Raw genomic sequence first — 22,263 nt, forward strand, 5'->3', positions numbered from 1 at the left:
TGCAAAAATTCACTTGAAACTGACATTTTAGACCTCATCTGACCCAGAATCCAATAGGATTGCCTGATGGGGGAGCCAAGGAGAAAAATGGTTTTCAGGAGAGAGTGAAAACCTTTTCAAAGGCAGGGGGATCTGCCACATGTTCCATCTTTTGGAATGAATGCTAAACCTCAATAGTTTTGTCTGTCCTCTCAGCTCATGTGAAAGATTTCATACCACTCTTTGAAGACGAGCAAGGGAATTTTCCCTAGTGTTCTGGACAATATTTATCCCTTAACCAACATCATTAAAATGTCAGGGCGGCACGATGGCACAGTGGTTAGCACTGCTGTCTCACAGCACCAGGAACCCAGGTAGCCTTGGGTGACTGTCTGTGTGGAGTTTTCACTTTCTTCCTGTGTTTGCATGGGTTTCTTCCAGGTGCTCTGGTTTCCTCACACAGTCCTAGTATAGGTGGATAGGCCATGCTAAAATTGCCCCTTTGTATCCAAAGATGTGCAGGTTAGGTGGATGGATTGCGAAAAAAAAATTGCCTCTTAGTTTGCAGGTTATTGAAATTGAAATTGAAATTGAAAATCGCTTATTGTCACGAGTAGGCTTCAATGAAGTTACTGTGAAAAGCCCCTAGTCGCCACATTCTGGCGCCTGTCCGGGGAGGCTAGTACGGGAATCAAACCGTGCTGCTGGCCTGCTTGGTCTGCTTTAAAAGCCAGCGATTTAGCCGAGTGAGCTAAACCAGCCCCTTAGGTGGGGTTACAGGGATAGGGTGGAGGGAATGGGCCTACGTGGGGTGCTCTTTCAGATGAGCTGAATGGCTTCCTTCTGCACTGTAGGGATGCTATGGATTATCTGGCCAGTATTACATTGGTTTTTGGAAACTAGCCACCGCGTTTTTTACATTGAAACGGTGGCTATACTTCAAACAACTAAATTGGCAGCAGCTGAATTGACTGTAAGGTGTTCCAGGATGTCTTGTGATTCTGAATAGTGTTGTATAATGCAAGTTATGCCAAAATGCTTTGGGAATAAATTGATAGTCACAAACAGAGTAGCCAACAAGTTAGTTGCTCTTGGAAAATCTAAATTCTCACAGCTTCCTGTGTGAAGCTGAAGCTTTGAACATGTGAAAATAGAGCTCATTTGGCAATTAATCCTATTTATTTCACAGGCAATGTACCATGCCATTAACTCTAAAGGGGGTTACCAGAACCACAATTGGAGTTGTCCGCCCCACACTCAAGGCAAGACTCCAAAATATCAGTCATCTAATCCCATGTTACTCAATCGTGGCTAGTTTCATGGGCCGTGTTTTTAATAGCCCTCACTTGGTAGGTACATGGTGCACAGGCAGGTAAATGACGAGTGTCAATAATCCCCATTGATCCCATTTCTTTCCTGCCATGTGCACATATTAACCCACTCTTTTCAGCAGGCGAGCAGGAAAATTGCAGGAAGAAAATGGGGTCCTGATTTAAATATTCAGATCTGGTAAGATTGATGTCATCCAAACTGCAATATTAACCAGTCTTATGCAAGGGATTGGGGGAGGAGAGCCAGATTCCCGGTCAGGCAAACCTGTTGGATTCTGGGCCAGATGAGGCCTAGAATTTTGCAAGGTTTCCCCATGGTTTGGGTAGTGGGGTGGGAGAGAAGTTCTCCTCTGGAGATTACAAAGAAGGCATGACCCTCCCTTGAACTGCACAACCTTATCTTTCCAGCCTCTCTATGAACACCCCCCCCCCCCCCCCCCCGCCGCCGCCGCCGCCCCCCGCATCCCCACCCCTGATGGTGGCTCACAGCCTGCCCTACCTCTCAACCCAATTGTAGAATTTGTCATTATTCAATTATTCTGATCATTGAAGTGTCCAATCTATCACTGTTCCTTGGAAAAGTCAGGCCCTGCAAACAATATTCCAATTGTGGACTCACCAATGATTTATGCAAAGTTACAATGCTGGTATTGACTTATACATAAATACCTTTGAGATGCATCCATGTTCTTGATGATCTTTTTTTGATATTAGTTTCACATTGGCTGGCTAATTTCATATATTGTCAATAAGAATTCTTTATTTCCTTTTCCCTTATGACTTTTTCTGATCAAAGCCAAATGGTATATTGTTCTCTGGCTGCTAATCCAAATGAAAATGTTGCTAAGAGTATAACATTGGTTTTACTCACACTTGCAACCTGAGTAAATTACATTCCTTAATGTGCCCATGTTAAATAGTTCCTGTTCAAATTCATTATTTTACATTTATCCTCAAAATTTAATCCCTATTAAAATCTGTCTCCTATTCCTGAGCACAACTGATTGTTCGGACATTTTTGAATGTTCTCAATTTTCCTGAGACAAGTCCGTTGCATAAAAGGGCTACATTTTCTGCTTTTTATTTTTTTCAATATAAATTTAAAGTACCCAATTCTTTTTTTTTTCCCAATTAAGGACCAATTTAACATGGCCATTCCACCTACCCTGCACATCTTTGGGTTGTGGGGGTGAGACACACGCAGACATGAGGAGAATGTGCAAACTCCACACAGACAGTGACCCAGGACCGCGCTCAAACCCGGGTCCTCGTCACCGTTAGGCAGCAATGCTAACCACTACGCCACTGTGCTGCCCCATTTTTCTGCTTTTTAACCATAAATAGACATACATCTAGCTTGTTGTGGTGAGGTGATTTTTTTCTATCCCTGTCATTCTCCATACTGGACTGCATTCTCTAGCCTCCCAGCCGCGTGTTTCACGGCCACGCGCCATTTGCTGGTGGCGGGATCCTATATTCCCGCCTCTTGTCAATGGGATTTCCCATCGTAACCACCCCACGCTGCCAGAAAACCCATGGGTGGAGATGGGCTGCCGGCGGCAAAAGAGAATCGTAACGACCGGAGTACTCCAGCCACTGTGTATGTTTAAAATGAACAGAAGATCCATGGCAAACCTTTTGGAATTCCATTAGTCCCCACTCTTCAGCTAGAGCTTTTCCAAATTATCATCACCTTCTGCTTTCTATGAAGCTTGTTTTCAATTCAGCGACATAATTTGGCACAGTGAACGTATCTATAATGTCCAAGCCATCAACCAACATCTAAAACAGATTATTTGGTCATTGTGTTATTTGCTATGATCAGATTGCTGCATTTTCTGTATTGCAATAACCACACTTATTTTCTTTTTTCATTTCTTTTAAGTGTCATGGTGAGAATTTAATCAAATGCCTTTGAATGGATAACTCTCTTCTGTACATTTATTTACATACTCAAATCATTTTATTCAATTTGTGATGTCTGGTTTATCTCTTGTAAAGCACCTGATAATCTCTCTGTTCCTTAGATCAAGACAGATGATATTGGCCCAAATCTAGTCAGGATCGAAGGCGGAATTCTTCGTCGACCAACGCCAAAATCGGGTAAGGCGATTGGGTGGAGAATCGGTTTTGACGCCAAAATCGTGGCGGGCGCTGGGTTCATGCCAAATCGCAATTCTCCAATGCCTCGACAGTGACGTCAATGCATTCCACTCTGCACCTCATTTGCACATCATTAGCAGGCCTCGCCCAGTATTCTCCGGGGCCTCCGCGATTCTCCGCCTCGACTGGGGGGAATTCCCAGTGGTGAGGTTCATTTGTGCTTTTAAAAATCGTGAAACAAGTGGCGTGGCTGCTGAGGGGGAGAGAGAGAAAGTGTCCAACATCGCCATAGTGTGCTGACAGTTGTGCCGCTGGCTGGGGGCCTTCTGCCAGGGCCGGGGAGAGTAGTGGGGGTTTGGCCAGGAGGTAAGCTGTGGAGTTGGGGTGGCCGGCACAGAACACCATTGCCGTAGTCAACAAGGCAGCCATGTAGCGGCACATGCTGCTATCTGCCCACTATGAACTTAGCAATATGGGTCGTATGGGTGTCCCGCTTGGCCACGCTCATTGGTGCCCTCTGGCTCCAGCTGACCATCACGGGATGGGCGCTTTCCAGCGCAAACAGTGCCACCTTGTTGGCTTGTATCAGTGTGTGTGGGGAGTGCAATGTGTATGTGCGGCTACAGCTTGTCCGTCTCCAGAGTGTCAATCACGGTCCCGGCGAATCAGACACCGTTTTTCATTGGAATTGGTCATGTTCCACGTGGCGCTGGTGCTAGCCCGTCAATGGTTGCTGACTCGGTTCAGGTGCGGTGCCACTTTTGTTGTCGTTAAAGTCCACAAATCCTGCCCCGGTGTCAACACTTGGGGCCCGATTCTCCGATCTTGTTATACTTTCGCTCAAGCAAAATTAAACCGGTTAATAGCGGGAAAAGCCAAAAACGAGAACTGCGCCAGGCACCAAACAGTTTGCGATGCAACCGCCCTGCTCACGTAGGCAAAATCGGGATGGCGAGATACCAATTATCATCACTTAAGCTCCATTTCCATACAATTAATGAGAGCCACCCCATATCCAAAGGCCTCCTGTCATTCATCGGCCTCCCCAGCAAGTGGTCACATTGGCATTGATTAGTACTCCTTTTGAAAAACGTGAACCTGGCGCAAGGGCTTCTGTGGGGAGCCAAGGAGGTGAGTAGCCATCTTTGCTCACAGACAAAGAGCCCGGAGGTGCTGGACTTGCCACCCCAGTGCTCGGAGGGGGTGGGGGACACTCGACGGGGGTGGGGGTCCCATCGCAGGGGTGGGTCGCCATTGGAGGGTGGGGGTGTGCTGAGGGAACAAACAAGGGCAACCACTCATGACACCACCATGCCAACTCATGGATCATGTGTACCCATTCCTGGGGCAACCCTTGTCCCTGCCTATCTGCCCCAATGACCATCCGTAACCCCTACTGACTGCTGAGTTCTCTGGCTGCGCGGCTGAAAGCTGCTAGGGACTTGGATGCGGCAGAGTTTATAAGCGGCATCCAGGAGGGCTTCTTAAACAATATGTAGAAAGTCTAACTAGGGAAGGGGCTATACTGGACCTGGTATTGGGGAATGAGCCCGGCCAGGTGGTAGAAGTTTCAGTCGGGGAGCATTTCGGGAACAGTGACCACAATTCAGTCAGCTTTAAAGTGCTGGTGGACAAGGATAAGAGTGGTCCTAGGGTGAATGTGCTAAATTGGGGGAAGGCTAATTATAGCAATATTAGGCAGGTACTGAAGAACCTAGGTTGGTGGCGGATGTTTGAGGGTAAATCAACATCTGAAATGAAATGAAAATGAAATGAAAATTGCTTATTGTCACGAGTAGGCTTCAATGAAGTTACTGTGAAAAGCCCCTAGTCGCCACATTCCGGCACCTGTTAGGGGAGGCTAGTACGGGAATTGAACCGTGCTGCTGGCCTGCCTTGGTCTGCTTTAAAAGCCAGCAATTTATCCCACTGTACTAAACCAGCTCCTATGTCACATCTGACATGTGGGAGGCTTTCCAATGTCAGTTGAAAGGTTTTCAGGACCGGCATGTTCCTGTGCGGATAAAGGATAAATACAGCAAATTTCGGGAACCTTGGATAACGAGAGATATTGTAGGCCTCGTCAAAAAGAAAAAGGAGGCATTTGTCAGGGCTGGAAGGCTGGGAACAGAGAAGCCTCTGTGGAAATAAGGAAAATAGGACGGAACTTAAGGAAGGAGTTAGGAGGGCAAAAAGGGGTCACGAAAAGTAATTGACAAATAGGATTAAGGAAAATCCCAAGGCTTTTTACATGTACATAAAAAGCAAGAGGGTAGCCAGGGAAAGGTTTGGCCCACTGAAGGACAAGCGAGGGAATCTATGTGTGGAGCCAGAGGAAATGGGCGAGGTACTAAATGAATACTTTGCATCAGTATTCATCAAAGAGAAGGAATTGGTGGATGTTGAGTCTGGAGAAGGGTGTGTAGATAGCTTGGGTCACATTGAGATCCAAAAAGACGAGGTGTTGGGTGTCCTGAAAAATATTAAGGTGGATAAGTCCCCAGGGCCTGATGGGATCTACCCCAGAATACTGAAGGAGGCTAGAGAGGAAATTGATGAGGTCTTGACAGAAATCTTTGGATCCTCACTGTCTTCAGGTGATGTCCCGAAGGACTGGAGAATAGCCAATGTTGTTCCTTTGTTTAAGAAGGGTAACAAGGATAGTCCAGGGAACTACAGGCCAGTGAGCCTTATGTCAGTGGTAGGGATATTACTGGAGAGAATTCTTCGAGATAGGATCTACTCCAATTTGGAAGCAAATGGACGTATTAGCGAGAGGCAGCAGGGTTTTGTGAAGAGAAGGTCATGTCTCACTAACTTGATAGAGGTTTTTGAGGAGATCACAAAGATGATTGATGCAGGTAGGGCAGTGGATGTTGTCTCTATGGACTTCAGTAAGGCCTTTGACAAGGTCCCTCATGGCAGACTGGTACAAAAGGTGAAGTCACATGGGATCAGGGGTGAGCTGGCAAGATGGATACAGAACTGGCTAGGTCATAGAAGGCAGAGAGTAGCAATGGAAGGGTGATTTTCTGATTGGAGGGCTGTGACTAGTGGTGTTCCACAGGAATCAGTGCTGGGAATTTTGCTGTTCATAGTATATATAAATGATTTGGAGGAAAATGTAACTGGTCTGATTAGTAAGCTTGCAGGTGACACAAAGGTTGGTGGAATTGCAGATAGCGATGAGGACTGTCAGAGGATACAACAGGATTTAGATCGGTTGGAGACCGAGAGATGGCAGATGGAGTTTAATCCGGACAAATGTGAGGTAATGCATTTTGGAACGTCTAATGCAGGTAGGGAATATATAGTGAATGGTAGAACCCTCAAGAGTGTTGACAGTCAGAGAGATCTAGGTGTACAGGTCCACAGGTCACTGAAAGGGGCAACACAGATGGAGAAAATAGTCAAGAAGGCATACGGCATGCTTGCCTTAATTGGCTGGGACATTGAGTATAAGAATTGGTAAGTCATGTTGCAGCTGTATTGAACTTTAGTTAGGCCACACTTGGAGTGTAGTATTCAATTCTGGTCGCCACACTACCAGAAGGATGTGGAGACTTTAGAGAGGGTGCAGAAGAGATTTACCAGGATGTTGCCTGGTATGGAGGGCATTAGCTATGAGGATATGTTGAATAAACTTGGTTTGTTCTCACTGGAACGATGGAGGTTGAGGGGCGACCTGATAGAGGTCTGCAAAATTATGAGGGGCATAGGCAGAGTGGATAGTCAGAGGCTTTTTGCTAGGTAGAGGGGTCAATTACTAGGGGGCATAGTTTTAAGGTGTGAGGGGCAAGGTTTAGAGGAGATGTACGAGGCAAATTTTTTACACAGAGGGTAGTGGGTGCCTGGAACCCGCTGCCGGAGGAGGTGGTGGAAGCAGAGATGATAGTGTTGTTTAAGGGGCATCTTGACAAATACATGAATAGGATGGGAATAGAGGGATACGGACCCTGGAAGTGCAGAAGATTTTAGTTTAGACGGGCAGCATGGTCGGCGTAGGCTTAGCGGGCAAAAGGGCATATTCCTGTGCTGTACTTTTCTTTGTTCTTTGTTCTTTGTATTGCTAATACAATCGTGGTTAAGTGAGCACTTGTCACATCCCAAGTGGATTCCCGTGGGTGGGTGGGGCATGTAATATGTGGGAGCCATTGCCTAGCATTCCAATCTCACCTTGATGCCTTGACACTGCTTGAACACTGTGGGAGGCAACACCACACACGCAACAACCAACATCCGAGCACCCAGGGGATGGGGGACAGCTCCGGGGAGGTGTCCACAGCTGAAGGGTTGGTGGGTGCCGCGAGGAGTGGGAGATGCCTGGAGAGATGGGCCAATGGTTCGGGGGTGGCCCCGAATTGCAGAAGAAGGTGACAGAGGCATCATACTGGTTATGCACAAAGGTGTTTACTGTGTTTGACAATTCCCCACCCTCCCGATGGTGATGCCCCCTCCCCCACCCTCACCCCCAGCCCACCACCCCCTCCCCCGGTGCCCTCAGTGAACCTTGATGTGCTTTGCCTTCCTAGCTCTATCACTATATCTATGTGTATCCTCAGGATGCACATCTGAGGTGGAGGCAGCCAGCTGCTTACCTCATACCTTGGTTTTTGATGCCCCTGGTGGGCATCCTCTGAGGGTTCTGAGGTCGGAGGGCCCTGGCTCACTTGTTGGTGGCACAAGCACAGCTGTGCCGCCCCGCCCCGTGTGCTGGCTGTGAGACTCACTAGAGCGCTGGCCACCGTCACCACTCCATTGGACCAATCTGGGTTGTCACTTAGTGCCCCCTCCTCACGTTTCGGTGCCATAGGCCCCTGGGGTTCACCTTGGATAGAGGGACCACTGGTTTGAGCCTCGGCTGCCCCTGCATCATCTGGCACGGCCAGCCCTGGCGGTCCTCCATGGTCCACATCATTGCGTCGACGCCCTGAGCGATGCTCCTCGGTGACTGGGGCATGCTCTGCAGCACCTCGGCAATACCCACCTGTGACTGGGACAAGCTCTGCAGCGCCTCCGCCATTCCCATCTGAGAGCAGGACATGTCCCGGAGTGCCTCATCAAAGTCAGCCTGGTACTGGGTGACATCCTACAGTGAGGCAGACAAAATGCCGAGATCCTTAGTTATAGCTGTCACGCCTGCACGATGCCTTGGACACCTTCATGGTGCCAACGCCATGCCCCAGGCTTTCCGCTGCGATCGCCACCCAAGCAGTGTTGGCCTTGGTGCCATGCATTGACGGCGAAATCTCCTGCGCCTGCAGACTCTGGGACTCCTCCAAGCGGCTATGGATCTGCTGGGATGTTGCTGATATCTCCCTCTGAATGTCCCTGCCACACCCTATCATCTCCATCAGCTCCGGCATGACCTCTTCCACAGTCTCAGCATCAGGCTGGGACCCAGCTGGGTCCTGGAATCCGGCAGATGTCTGATTGCTGCCTCGCCTGAGGGTTCCTGCCTCCACCTGATATACATCAGCAGCAGCGTGGTGCTCACTAGAAGCCTGGCCACTAACAATTTCCACCGAGGTGTGTGTATCTGCGTTGTTGAAGGGTGTGGATGTCAGCTGTGCCGTGACTGTCATGGTAGCATTCTCAGAGCTCTCCTCCAAGGTGGTCTTTTGGGAGGCTGGAGAGGGTGCTGCCCAGAATGGGCCGGCGACATTGGCTGGAGGACCTGTGGGAGAATGGACATATGGTCAGTGGAGGGATGGGTCAGTCAGTAAGGCAATAACAACTCACGTTTGACAGGTCCTCTGGGTGGGGCTCAGTGGTTCGTCACCTCTGTGGCGTCTGCTGCCTCTGCGTTGGTGACCGCCCTATCCTTGGCCACACTGGTCAGCTCCAGGGTCTGCTCCTCAAAGTTGGTGAGGATTTTGATATCTGGCACACCACCATCAGTCTGGGCCCTCTCCCGGTGATTGTGGGAGAGCTTTTCCTGAGGAGACACATCGTTAGCCACATGTGTGATTCACAGTGTTGGGAGGAATGGTGAAGGAGGTGTTGGGGGTTTGAAAGGAGCCGGGGGTGGTTGAAGATTTGGGGGTGGGGTTGAAGGGGTAGGGGAAGAAGCTCCCATGGGGCGAGGAGAGGGCGGGAGGGGTGGGATGGTTGGCGTTCGTGTCTACTCACTCATGCTGCTCGGTGTAGGCCATTGACCTTCCTGACTAGAGGCCAGTCCTCCTGGTCACACTCCCTGAACTCACTCCCACCGCCACCTCATCCCAGGCAGCACTCTATGGCTGACCCTCCTGGACCCTTGGGGGAGCAGGTCATCCCTCCTGGACTCCACAGTGTCTGGCAGCCTCCCCAGGTCAGCGTCTCCAAATCTTGGTCTCCTTGGCACCATTGTCGAGATCTGGCTGGGGTTGGCTGAGTAAATGCAACTTAAGTGCTGCTCGACCTTGTTAGCGGGGGCTGGCGAGCACTGTCTCGACGAATCAGCTAATGAGCTGTCATTTGCGGCAAGTAGCCCGTGAGGCCTTGTTAAGTGGACCAATTAATGTTGAATAGCGTTGTCAGCCTCGCTGGGCTGAGCGCCTGGAAGCTCGCGGCAATTCCCGCTCGGTACAACACTCAGAAATCTTTCTGGAGAATGGCGCCCTTAGTTTCAGGAACTGAGAATGCGGTCGCCTATTTCGGACTCGGAGCTGACAAAAACATCACCCACTTGCCTTCCTCCAAATTTTCAAGTCAGTCTTCCAATGGAGGATCAATCCAAACTCCCTCAGTGCAGGAAACCTTGGAGACATCCTGAAGGGAAACCGTGTAGAAGCCATAACCCATTTTTATGGCACTGGCTGCCATATTCTGGCATGAGTTTAAATATCCCAAGGCTTCTTTGAAAAACTCTGGAGAGAAAGTAAATGTGTGAGGACATAGGATGGGTGAGGTAAGTGGGTAAGGAGGTAGGGAGGCAGCTGGGTTGGATGGCAGGGTGGTAGCTGGATAGAGTGACAGGTCGGTAGGGTGGAAGCTGAGTAGGGTGGTAGGTGGTCAGGGTAGCACATAGGTAGGGTGATAGGTGGATAGAGTGGTAGGCTGACTGCTGGGTGAGGTGGATGACCCACATAAAACTCCCCCAAAGCTCCAAATCACCTATAGAGGGGTCCTCGCCACCCCCCTCACCCATGCAGGGCACCTCCAGGCACCATCCCCATTGCATGCAAAATGCCATCTTGGCACTGGCAAACTAGCACCCTGGCAGTACCCCTGCCAGTCGACAGTGCCACCTGGGCATCTTGGCAATGCCAAGGTGGCCAGATGTCAGCAGCAGTGCCAGGGTGCCACCCTGCCCAGAGGGCAAACACCTGGGGGCATTTGACCCCCTGGGAGACCCCCTTGAGTGCCATTCCATCTGGTCACCGTTTGTGGAGATCAGCACTAAATGCCGCTTGCCTGAGGTCTCCGAGGCAAAGGGGTTAGACTCCTACGCCTTGGGTAGACCATGGGAGAGCATATTAGAGTGAAACTAGCTGTCTCATTCTACTATGCAGATTTGTAAACTCACAATGGGCAGGATTCAGATTGCGACATCTCATGAGATCGCGTTAGATATCGTGAGGTATTGCGAGCCTGGTATATCCCTACCAGCATCTACCCACCGCGCTGCGGTGCCGTTGAGCTTGTTAGATCGCGCTCAGAATTTCTAATTTTGATTGTACCAGATTGGTCATTGACATGGATACATGCTCCGTCTTAGAATGAACTTTACAATGTACCTAGTCCTTGCTGTACCTGGTCTAGCAGTGAATGGTGCTGACATTGGACAAAGGAAGCAGAAAAGCACCCATGGCCTAAGATACCAGTGAGATCCAAGGGAAAGAGGGAGCAGATCACCCACCGATGCCCAGAATTTAGAGAGGGAGCTTGGATTTACTTAGACTCTGTGTTGTTTTGCTTTACCAGTAGTCATTTTTCATGAGGGAAGGAGATAACAATCCCTCCATTTCACTATCCCCTTGCACCTAGCGTTCACCAGGAATTCCACCTATTCTGTTTAATAATGCTGTGGAGAGCCAGTGGAGAGCTGGTGTGAATTCTGCTTTGTTCTTCTGAATAATCCCAAACCTATCACAGGTGAAGGACAAGGAAGGACATTTTGTCTGGAGGCAGAATGGTTTTCTTTGACAGTTTTGCGTATTATTTTCTTTAAGCCTGGCAAGATTTGGGGCACCTCCAGTGGAGAACATGTGGTCTCATGTGCCTCAGAAATTGGGTCACCACTGAAGTATTCATGTAAATACTCGGGCCTGCTTCACCTCTGCTAATAACCCCACCTCTGCATTTTGGGTTAGGGTTCAAAGCGTCATTCATGGATGGATAGGGCTCCCGCCCCACAGCACTGGCAGATAGAAATCCCCCCCCCCCCCTCACCCTCAGCAGATTTCATATGGTCATCATTTTCCTCTGGGTGCTCAGGTTTTCTCCCACAAGCCCTGAAAGACGTGCTTGTTGGGTGAATTGGACAATCTGAATTCTCCCTCGGTGTACCCGAACAGGTGCCGGAGTGTGGTGACTAGGGGCTTTTCACAGTACCTTCATTGCAGTGTTACTGTAAGCCTACTTGTGCCACTAATAAAGATTATTATTATTTTTAATTCTCAGATTTCATTTAACAAGTGCAAAAAATTATGAAAGAATATGTCAAGATTGTTTCTTCCATGTCACTATGAATCCAATTATTTGCAAAGTCTACCTATAGTTTATAGACGTGTGGCTTTTTCGAATTTATTGTGTGCTTATCGCAATTGTTAAAGCAATGTTCACAGAAAGAAATTGGAAAAAAATCAAAACTAACCTGAACATTGCTGCACAGCGGGGAAAAAGAAACCAGAAAATGGAATGTTAACATCACTTCGGAAATGAGTGTATTTCAAAACTAAATCTGCTTATAGAATTTAGAAAACCAGATTAATTCCAGTACTTACTTCCCTTCTGACATTTTGACCTGTTCAATAACAAAATAAAATTTTGTGAAAACTATTTCAAATAATACATTTTCATTATTTTTCAACATGCACAAGAGATCCTAATCGGGTGAACTGCATTCGCATTCTCTTATGTAAGTACGATTGTTGTGTTTTATTGTACAGAATTGCAAATCCCTGTATTTATGTTCTTTTTGATTGAATGTGAAGTGTATCAGATGGTTTCATTGTTAGGTTTATAAAGAGTTTCTTAACACATGCTCATGGAAATAAAATAAAGCATGTTTTTTTGTCAGCCTGATTGAATCAGCTGTTTGAGGAATCGAGTCCAGCTCCAGGAATTGAACATTTAATCTCCAATTCGGATGAGGCGTTACGGTGAAGCCCTGTCTGCTTGTTTGGGTGGGAGCGGCACAACTCAAAGAAAAGCAGTGAGTTGCCCCAATATTTTGGATTATATCCCAACCAACAGCAACTGAAAAGGATGTTCATGTTAATAAACTTTGTATGTACAATTGGCTGCTATGGTTAACCAACATAACAATAGTCACCGCAATTCTAAAATAATTGGTTCTGAAATGCTTTGCAATGTCTTGAGGTCATGATTATGTCCGCTAGAGAGGCAAGGTCATTCATGTATTAATGCTGGTTATCACATTGCTCAGTCTTATTTATTGCCTCGATTACTTTATTCTTTTCAATGTGGGGGCAATTTGCACATGTAACTCCGACAGTATTTAGACTGTTGGTGATCGACGAGACTCGTTGGCTTGCACACATTGATTAACCCTGATTTTAACTCAGGGTGGAATTGGGGGTGGGAAATCCCAAAATGGGTGGTGGTTCCCCCGCCAACCTCCCCCCCCACCCCCAAAGTATACGCCCTGGGAAACGGAAACGTTAACTTCTGGGTCTTATTTACATACCTGAGACCCAACAAGCATTACCTCACTGCTGGTGGGTGGGAGTCACATTCACTGAGAACTGAAGGTGGAGGCCACTGCTCGGCAGCCACTGGCAATCAGGCATGTAAGGAATTTGGAGGGCATCAGAATATCCATGATCAGGTCTGGGAGAAATAGCCAGGGAGGTGCAAGGTAGTCGCAAGCAACCCGATTGAAATATTTTCAGATCACAGTTACCTGTGCTTTCCTGGCAGATTGAAGCCTTGCTTGGCAGCAGTTAGAAGAGCATGCGCACCCCAATGATGCAACTGAAAATAAGTTGCCACTCCTCCAGAGCAGGCATCCTGCTTGTGGCTGAATTCAGGCAAGTACAAAGAGCGGTAATGGAAACCTGTCATGACTGAGGGCAAAACGTTTCATTTTAACACTCCCACATGCACCATTGCTGCCAGGGACACTATTGATTCTGCCATTCTCTTCTCCCAAGTTATATCCAATGACATTAAGATGTTTATTATTCGCAGGCATTGCTCCAGGAACAAACTCCCTCATTTTGGGGCTGTAAATCTTTTCATTTATATAACAATTTCAGCCTCTAGGGGTCAGGAAAAGTTAGTTATTTGCTTTCATATGTATATTATGTTTGTGTTGAGTTAGATTAGAGCTTGAAGTGTAATGTTCCTGCTGTATATTCCATGCTTGTCACTCTACTTCAGGGCCACAGACAGCATATAAGGTCATTATCATCCTCAGACCCCCTAACCTAAAACAGATTCATGGAAAGGGAAGTTTATTTCAGTTTATGGCAGCATAATATTTAGATTCACATATTAGCTTCACCAGTTTGGAAGGGATGTTAATAGCTCATTCCACAAAGTGAGAAAATTATTACTTATTATGTTTCCAAGTTATTTTGTACCTATAACTACATTCATTCAAATCTAAGCTAAAAATATAAGTATCAAAGTAGACACACTGTGAAAAGCAGAATATTTTAAATACATATCAACTTCAAAAATGATTTGCAACGATCTTATATTTACCTCATATTTTTTTATATTGAATACAGCATAAGTTAAAACTAATAGTCATTATACAGGGGTTTAACAATTGTTGCATTTAAGAAGCTGCATCAACTTCCTTTCACACAAATGGATCTTACCTTGCTCTCTGTTGTGGAGACTAATGAAGAATTGTAATGTTGTGAGCATTAAGGCAGGTTGTGAATTTATTGTTGCTGCTTTTATTCTTGACTTTCCATGAGTGGTTGGTTAAAATAGCACCACATGATTCACATTGCTTTGCCCTGACATTGCAGAGCGTAATTTCTCTTGTAGTAGTCCAGTGATTTGCAAATACCTGCCGTCATCTCTCTGACACATTCCTTTTATAGATCCAATTGTCTGTGACACAGACTCTGTTATTCACCGTGGAACAATTCTGAAGTGGCTTTAAAATTGTCAGAGGAAACTGAACTTACTGGGTGAGATTCACTCCGATATTGGCAAAGGCCAATTTCCTGTGGGGAAAGTGGCATTGAGGCCGCCAATGGCCACGGTGGGTTTTCTGCCATATGGTGTGGAACTTTGAAGAAAAAGAAGGCAAGCAGGGGCTCCATGTCTTATTGCAGGCAGGAAGCCTCTGTGCACCCCGCCATCAATTCAGAGAATCGATGACCTGGGTACCATTTTTAAAGACTGCCCCAGCGCATAACAAGCAAACCAAGAAATAATCTTCACCCTGGTGCAACCCTAGGCACCACTCTGGCATTAGTGGGCAGCATGGTAGCACAGGTGGATAGCACTGTGGCTTCACAGTGGGTCCCAGGTTCGATTCCCCGCTGGGTCACTGTCTGTGAGGAGTCTGCACATCTCCCCGTGTGTGCGTGGGTTTCCTCCGGGTGCACCAGTTTCTTCCCACAGTCCAAAGACATGCAGGTTAGGTGGTTTGGCCATGCTAAATTGCCCTTAGTTAGGAGGGGTCATTGGGTTACGGGGATAGGGTGGAAGTGAGGCTTAATGTGGGTCGGTGCAGACTCGATGGGCCGAATCGCCTCCTTTTGCGCTGTATGTTCTATGTTCTAGTCTGGCACACCCTAGCATTACTCTGGCATGACCCGCTCCCCGCTGAGCGCTGCACTCACCTCTGAGCTCCCCTGGGAATACTACTGGCCAGGTGAATGTCTTCTGAGACCAGTCATGCTTCATGCTGTTCTGACATCACACTGCCATGGACGCATTATTTGAGATGGTGGTATGATTCCGCCACATGGGCCCGATAATGAGATGTTAATTGATTACAATGAGGTTCTTGACGTTGAACAGAGGGCAACGCAGCTTGCCACTGATAGGGATGGTGGGGTTGGGGGCGATCACTTCCTGTTTTTATATCAACTTGAAACATGACTTTGCCCTTCCTGTGGTATTTTCCGCTGTCATCGCCAAATCCACCGACCCGAACGGGAGTGGAAAATCCCAGCCACCGAGTTAGGAAGATGCCAGTATGACAACTTTTAAATATGGCGAATGAGAAATTGCCTATATGTTTGCCTATAGAAATCAATCACATCAACAGATGTTTTGGTATCAAACAAATCAACCTACTCTACATCATTGAACAATGTGTCAATAGGTGGGCCAGCGTAAAATAAACCCTACTCACTCTTCAGGTGATTCAGCACAGAAAACCCACACTCCAAATTGACATTATGACTCTTCGTGAAATGGGACAAAATGTTTTTACAAATATGTTTTATTGATCCTATTCCCACAAGGAGATTAAACTTCAAACCACGGGGCCTTTGGTATAATTTCCACACTGTTACCTTGAGAAAGACACTCATTTTTGCAGCCAAAATAGAAATGCTGGGGGTAGCGATCAGTAAGTCTTGTGCCTGTTTGTTAGGTAGATAATTGTAGGCTCTAGGGGTTAGGAAGAATGGGGTGGCCTGTACTTAATCTGAAAAATCTTTCAGCTCAGTAAAACTAAAATCTATTTGATTGACTTTAGTTAAAGATAAACGTACCTGTTGGATGGAAATACAGACCAGGAAAATAGAAATAAAATGTGTGTGATTTATAGATTTTTAAAACACGAAGTGGCTGGGTGGTTGGAGGGCTGCCTCACAGCCCCAGGAACCCAGGTTTGATTCCAACCTTGGGTGACTGCCTGTGTGGAGTTTGCATGTTCTCCTTGGGCAACAAGGATGCATTTAAATTCAAATTCGGAATATTTTTCGGAAATTATTTGGGATACTGTGTCGGGGTAATTGGAGACATGCTAAGTGTTTGGGAAGGGACAGGGGCCTTTGGCCCATGATTCCCAATGCTTTCCACAACTGGAGATTTCCTCATCTCATATCCGGATCTGTTGGAGACTAATTAATAAAGTTTAACTGTAACTCTTCGTCAGCAACTCCACTCTCATCCTGTCATGTGACTATATGGATGGCAGAAGGTGAAATAGATGGAGGAATCTATTTTTGTCCAATGATTCCTGTGTTTCTATGATGCTGACTGCAAATGCAGAAGTATTCAGTGACATGAACAAATGTATTTCAACTTCATTTTGGATCCCTGGTTTTACTTTGTGCCAATCATCATTTCGTCATTCACCCTTATATTTCTTGCTATTTCTTGTTCCCATCACCTGATGAAAGATTATTGGTTGAAAAGTTAATTCAAGTTTTTCCCTCCACAGATGCTACCAGACCTGCTGAGTAGTTGAGGCATTTTCTGCTCTTATTTCGAATTTACAGCATCCATAGTATTTTGCTTTTGTTATTTACTTAAGCTTGTTTGTACAGTCAGTGCACCCTAAAGCGGTGCAGACTTGTGAGTAAATGCCGTTGTTTGTGCCTGGAATAAACAGAGCCATTAAGAAACGACTCGGCAGCTTTTAATTTTATGCTACGTAAATGGCTACCATGTTTTGGCCAATTGAAGCAACTATCCATTTGAAGTGTTAGGGACTCTATTACTAAATGGACTGAATTTTACCAAGTGCCAGCACTTCCCAGCAGTGGGACTGCCTCGGCCATTTTACTGCAGTCCAAATAAGGACGGCAGGAGGCCTCCTGATATTGTCAGTCCAATCAGAGGACCGACAGCTCCGAAGCTTCAGCATCAGGAAAGGCAGGTGCTGCTGGGGCAGGTCTGATACTATGAACCTCAGACAGGTAAGTAAATAAAAGCTTCAGGGGCCAAGGGTCGCTGACGGAGCGGGGTGAGGGTGGGTGCGGAAGCACTTCCGGGGAGATAATGTTGTGGAGGAGAATGCTGAGACCCAGGCTATTAGAATAGATGGCATTGAGGTGCGTAGGGAAGAAGTGTTGGCAATTCTGGACAAGGTGAAAATAGATAAGTCCCCGGGGCCGGATGGGATTTATCCTAGGATTCTCTGGGAAGCCAGGGAAGAGATTGCTGAGCCTTTGGCTTTGATTTTTATGTCATCATTGGCTACAGGAATAGTGCCAGAGGACTGGAGGGTAGCAAATGTGGTCCCTTTGTTCAAGAAGGGGAGTAGAGATAACCCCGGTAACTATAGGCCAGTGAGCCTCACGTCTGTTGTGGGTAAAGTCTTGGAGAGGATTATAAGAGATACGATTTATAATCATCTAGATAGGAATAATATGATTAGGGATAGTCAGCATGGTTTTGTGAAGGGTAGGTCATGCCTAACAAACCTTATCGAGTTCTTTGAGAAGGTGACTGAACAGGTAGACGAGGGTAGAGCAGTTGATGAGGTGTATATGGATTTCAGTAAAGTGTTTGATAAGGTTCCCCACGGTCGGCTATTGCCGAAAATACGGAGGCTGGGGATTGAGGGTGATTTAGAAATGTGGATCAGAAATTGGCTAGTTGAATGAAGACAGAGGTCGGGTGAGTAAATATGCAGACGACACTAAAGTCGGTGGAGTTGTAGACAGTGCGGAAGGATGTTGCAGGTTACAGAGGGACATAGATAAGCTGCAGAGCTGGGCTGAGAGGTGGCAAATGGAGTTTAATGTAGAGAAGTGTGAGGTGATTCACTTTGGAAAGAATAACAGGAATGCGGAATATTTGGCTAATGGTAAAATTCTTGGCAGTGTGGATGAGCAGAGGGATCTCGGTGTCCATGTACATAGATCCCTGAAAGTTGCCACCCAGGTTGATAGGGTTGTGAAGAAGGCCTATGGTGTGTTGGCCTTTATTGGTAGAGGGATTGAGTACCGGAGCCATGAGGTCATGCTGCAGCTGTACAAAACTCTGGTACGGCCGCATTTGGAGTATTGCGTACAGTTCTGGACGCCTCATTATAGGAAGGATGTGGAAGCTTTGGGTGCAGAGGAGATTTACCAGGATGTTGCCTGGTATGGAGGGAAAATCTTATGAGGAAAGGCTGATGGACTTGAGGTTGTTCTCGTTAGAGAGAAGAAGGTTAAGAGGTGACTTAATAGAGGCATACAAAATGATCAGAGGGTTAGATAGGGTGGACAGTGAGAGCCTTCTCCCGCAGATGGAGGTGGCTAGCACGAGGGGACATAGCCTTAAATTGAGGGGTAATAGATATAGGACAGATGTCAGAGGTAGGTTTTTTATGCAAAGAGTGGTGAGGCCGTGGAATGCCCTACCTGCAACAGTAGTGAACCCGCCAACATTGAGGGCATTTAAAAGTTTATTGGATAAGCATATGGATGATAATGGCATAGTGTAGGTTAGATGGCCTTTAGTTTTTGACTTCCCATGTCGGTGCAACATCGTGGGCCGAAGGGCCTGTACTGCGCTGTATCGTTCTATGTTCTATCAGTGGCGTCCATGGCAGCTGACTTCCCTGCACGTGACCTCCTCTTTGGGGCATGCCTCCCTGAGAAGCTGCTCCATTACGCTGGGGATCTCCCATGTGGGGGCTTGCGGGGGGGTCACCCCATCATTGGTAAAATGTCGGTAATTCTATAAAATGGCTCTTAATAGGGCTTTTAAGTATGAAAATTATTTGCCCATCTTCTCAAAGCAGGGAGCATTTTGCTCAGTCTGCCACTGGGAAAGTTCTTTGGCAGTAGGACTGCATTGGGAGCTGTCCTGACATGGTTTCCTATATCACTCCCGCCTCCATTCTTACCAGCCAAGGGCTGGTAAAAACATTGTCGATGTCACTAGTTCAGTGTATTCAGAGAGGGTTACTACATCCATGAGGCCTTAATCATGCTGCTGTGATGGTAATGACACTCATGTGGAAATGCAACTGATATCCAAATGCATCGCTCAGGAACTTCAATAAGTGATCAGAGTATCAACACTTTAGCTTGAAAAACTTAAGCTTTTGTAAAGCAGCACTCGGGCACAAACCAAGGAATACAAAGTTCATTCTGCTTCTTTGCAAATAAAAACCAAATCAGGTTCACACTCATATAAATATGCCGCATATCTACAGTGGCACAAAATCCATCTGGAGATGCAAAGCTGTGCCGTGGCTAGATTTAACCATGCTGAAAGCAATATCAGTGTGGGTTGTGTTTGTAAATGGTGGCACTTCCTTGAAGATCCTGTCCCTTTTCAGATGTTTTTTCTTTATGAAATGAAAATTTCAGGAGGCTTATGTAAAAATGAGACGTGATAGTTCAGTTAGGGCGCTTGAGAGTTACAAGTTAGCTAGGAAAGCTCTAAAGAGAGAACTATGAAGAGCCAGGCGAGGACATGAGAAGTCTTTGGCAGGTAGGATCAAGGATAACCCTAAAGCTTTCTATAGATATGTCAGGAATAAAAGAATGACTAAGGTAAGAGTAGGGCCAGTCAAGGATAGTAGTGGGAAGTTGTGCGTGTAGTCCGAGGAGATAGGAGAGGTGCTAAATGAGTATTTTTCTTCTGTATTCACACAGGAAAAAGACAAAGTTGTCGAGGAGAATACTGAGATACAGGCTACTAGACTAGAAGGGCTTGATGTTCATAAGGAGGAGGTGTTAGCGATTCTGGAAAGTGTGAAAATAGTCCCCTGGGCCGGATGGGATTTATCCTAGGATTCTCTGGGAAGCTAGGGAGGAGATTGCTGAGCCTTTGACTTTGATCTTTAAGTCATCTTTGTCTACAGGAATAGTGCCAGAAGACTGGAGGATAGCAAATGTTGTCCCCTTGTTCAAGAAGGGGAGTAGAGATAACCCCGGTAACTATAGACCAGTGAGCCTTACTTCTGTTGTGGGAAAAGTCTTGGAAAGGTTTATAAGAGATAGGATGTATAATCATCTGGAAAGGAATAATTTGATTAGAGATAGTCAGCATGGTTTTGTGAAGGGTAGGTCGTGCCTCACAAACCTCATTGAGTTCTTCGAGAAGGTGACCTAACAGGTGGATGAGGGTAAAGCAGTTGATATGGTGTATAAGTATTTTAGTAAAGCGTTTGATAAGGTTCCCCACGGTAGGCTATTGCAGAAAATACAGAGGTGATTCAGGGTGATTTAGCAGTTTGGATCAGAAATTGGCTAACTGATAGAAGACAAAGGGTGGTGGTTGATGGGAAATGTTCTGACTGGTGTCCAGTTACTAGTGGTGTACTACAAGGATCTGTTTTGGGGCCGCTGCTGTTTGTCATTTTTATAAATGACCTGGAGGAGGGTGTAGAAGGATGGGTGAGTAAACTTGCAGATTACACTAAAGTCGGTGGAGTTGTGGACAGTGCAGAAGGATGTTACAAGTATCAGAGGGACATAGATAAGCTGCAGAGCTGGGCTGACATGTGGCAAATGGAGTTTAATGCAGAAAAGTGTGAGGTGATTCATTTTGGAAGGAATAACAGGAAGACAGAGTACTGGGCTAATGGTGAGATTCTTGGTAGTGTGGACGAGCAGAGAGATCTCGGTGTCCATGTCCATAGATCCCTGAAAGTTGCCACCCAGGTAGAGAGGGTTGTTAAGAAGGCGTACGGTGTGTTAGCTTTTATTGGTAGAGGAATTGAGTTTCGGAGCCATGAGGTCATGTTGCAGTTGTACAGAACTCTGGTGCGGCCGCATTTGGAGTATTGCGTGCAGTTCTGGTCGCCACATTATAGGAAGGATGTGGAAGTATTGGAAAGGGTACAGAGGAGATTTACAAGGATGTTGCCTGGTATGGAGGGAAGATCGTATTAGGAAAGTCTGAAGGACTTGAGGCTGTTTTTGTTAGAGAGAAGAAGGTTAAGAGGTGACTTAATTGAGGCATACAAGATGATCAGAGGATTAGATAGGGTGGACATTGAAAGCCTTTTTGCTCAGATGGTGATGTCCAGCACGAGGAGACATAGCTTTAAATTGAGGGGAGATAGATATAGGACAGATGTCAGAGGTAGGTTCTTTACTCAGAGAGTAGTAAGAGCGTGGAATGCCCTGCCTGCAACAGTAGTGGACTCGCCAAAACTAAATGCATTGAAATGGTCATTGGATAGGCATATGGACGATAAGGGAATAGTGTAGAGGGACTTTAGAGGGGTTTCACAGGACGGCGCAACATCGAGGGACGAAGGGCCTGTACTGCGCTGTAATATTCTATGTTCTATGTTCTATTGATCTGGAGATAGCTTGTTGTATGGGATGGGGAGCAGCTTCTCCACCCTGTGCCCTGGCTTGGCGGGGGGACCTGTTGGAATACTTGACCCTTGAGAAGGTTAAGTTTGAACTGAGGGGAAGGACGGAGGGGTTCTACAAGTCATGGGAATTATTCATTATGCACTTTCAAGAACTGGATAACACCGAACATTAGTTGGGGGGGATGGGTGGGAGGGTTGGGGGGAGGGGTCTGTGTATATTAAGGATGTCTATGGGTAATCCCTGATTCCTTTTTGTCATTTGTTTATGTTAACATGAGGGCTGACGTTTGGGGATTGGTGGGAGGACGGGATCGTTGTTATTGTTATGGGGATTGACATATCTGTTGCTGATTACTTGTTTATTGTTGGTGGGTGTAAATTCGGGTGAAAATGTGAAAAAGGAGGAGAATTTTTAAAAAATTTTTTAAATGACAAGGGATAATAAAAATTAAGTTTCATGTCAATTTCTTGCACCATATCAGA

General features: G+C 46.5%; 1 protein-coding gene across 1 annotated transcript in view; it reads right to left on the reverse strand.

Moving 5' to 3' along the window:
• LOC119973316 (troponin I, slow skeletal muscle-like) overlaps positions 1-14,504 on the reverse strand; it is a 33,715-nt gene extending 19,211 nt beyond the window's left edge. Inside the window, exons 1-3 of the mRNA XM_038811182.1 lie at positions 14,411-14,504; positions 12,344-12,363; positions 12,214-12,223 (exon numbers count right to left, since the gene is read on the reverse strand). Of these exons, the coding sequence (XP_038667110.1) occupies positions 12,214-12,223; positions 12,344-12,357 (24 nt within the window). The 5' untranslated portion in view covers positions 12,358-12,363; positions 14,411-14,504. The remainder of the gene's footprint in view (positions 1-12,213; positions 12,224-12,343; positions 12,364-14,410) is intronic.
• Between the last annotated feature and the right edge of the window lie 7,759 nt (positions 14,505-22,263).

The sequence above is a fragment of the Scyliorhinus canicula genome, chromosome 11 (assembly GCF_902713615.1).
Source record: "Scyliorhinus canicula chromosome 11, sScyCan1.1, whole genome shotgun sequence".
Lineage (NCBI taxonomy): Eukaryota > Metazoa > Chordata > Chondrichthyes > Carcharhiniformes > Scyliorhinidae > Scyliorhinus > Scyliorhinus canicula.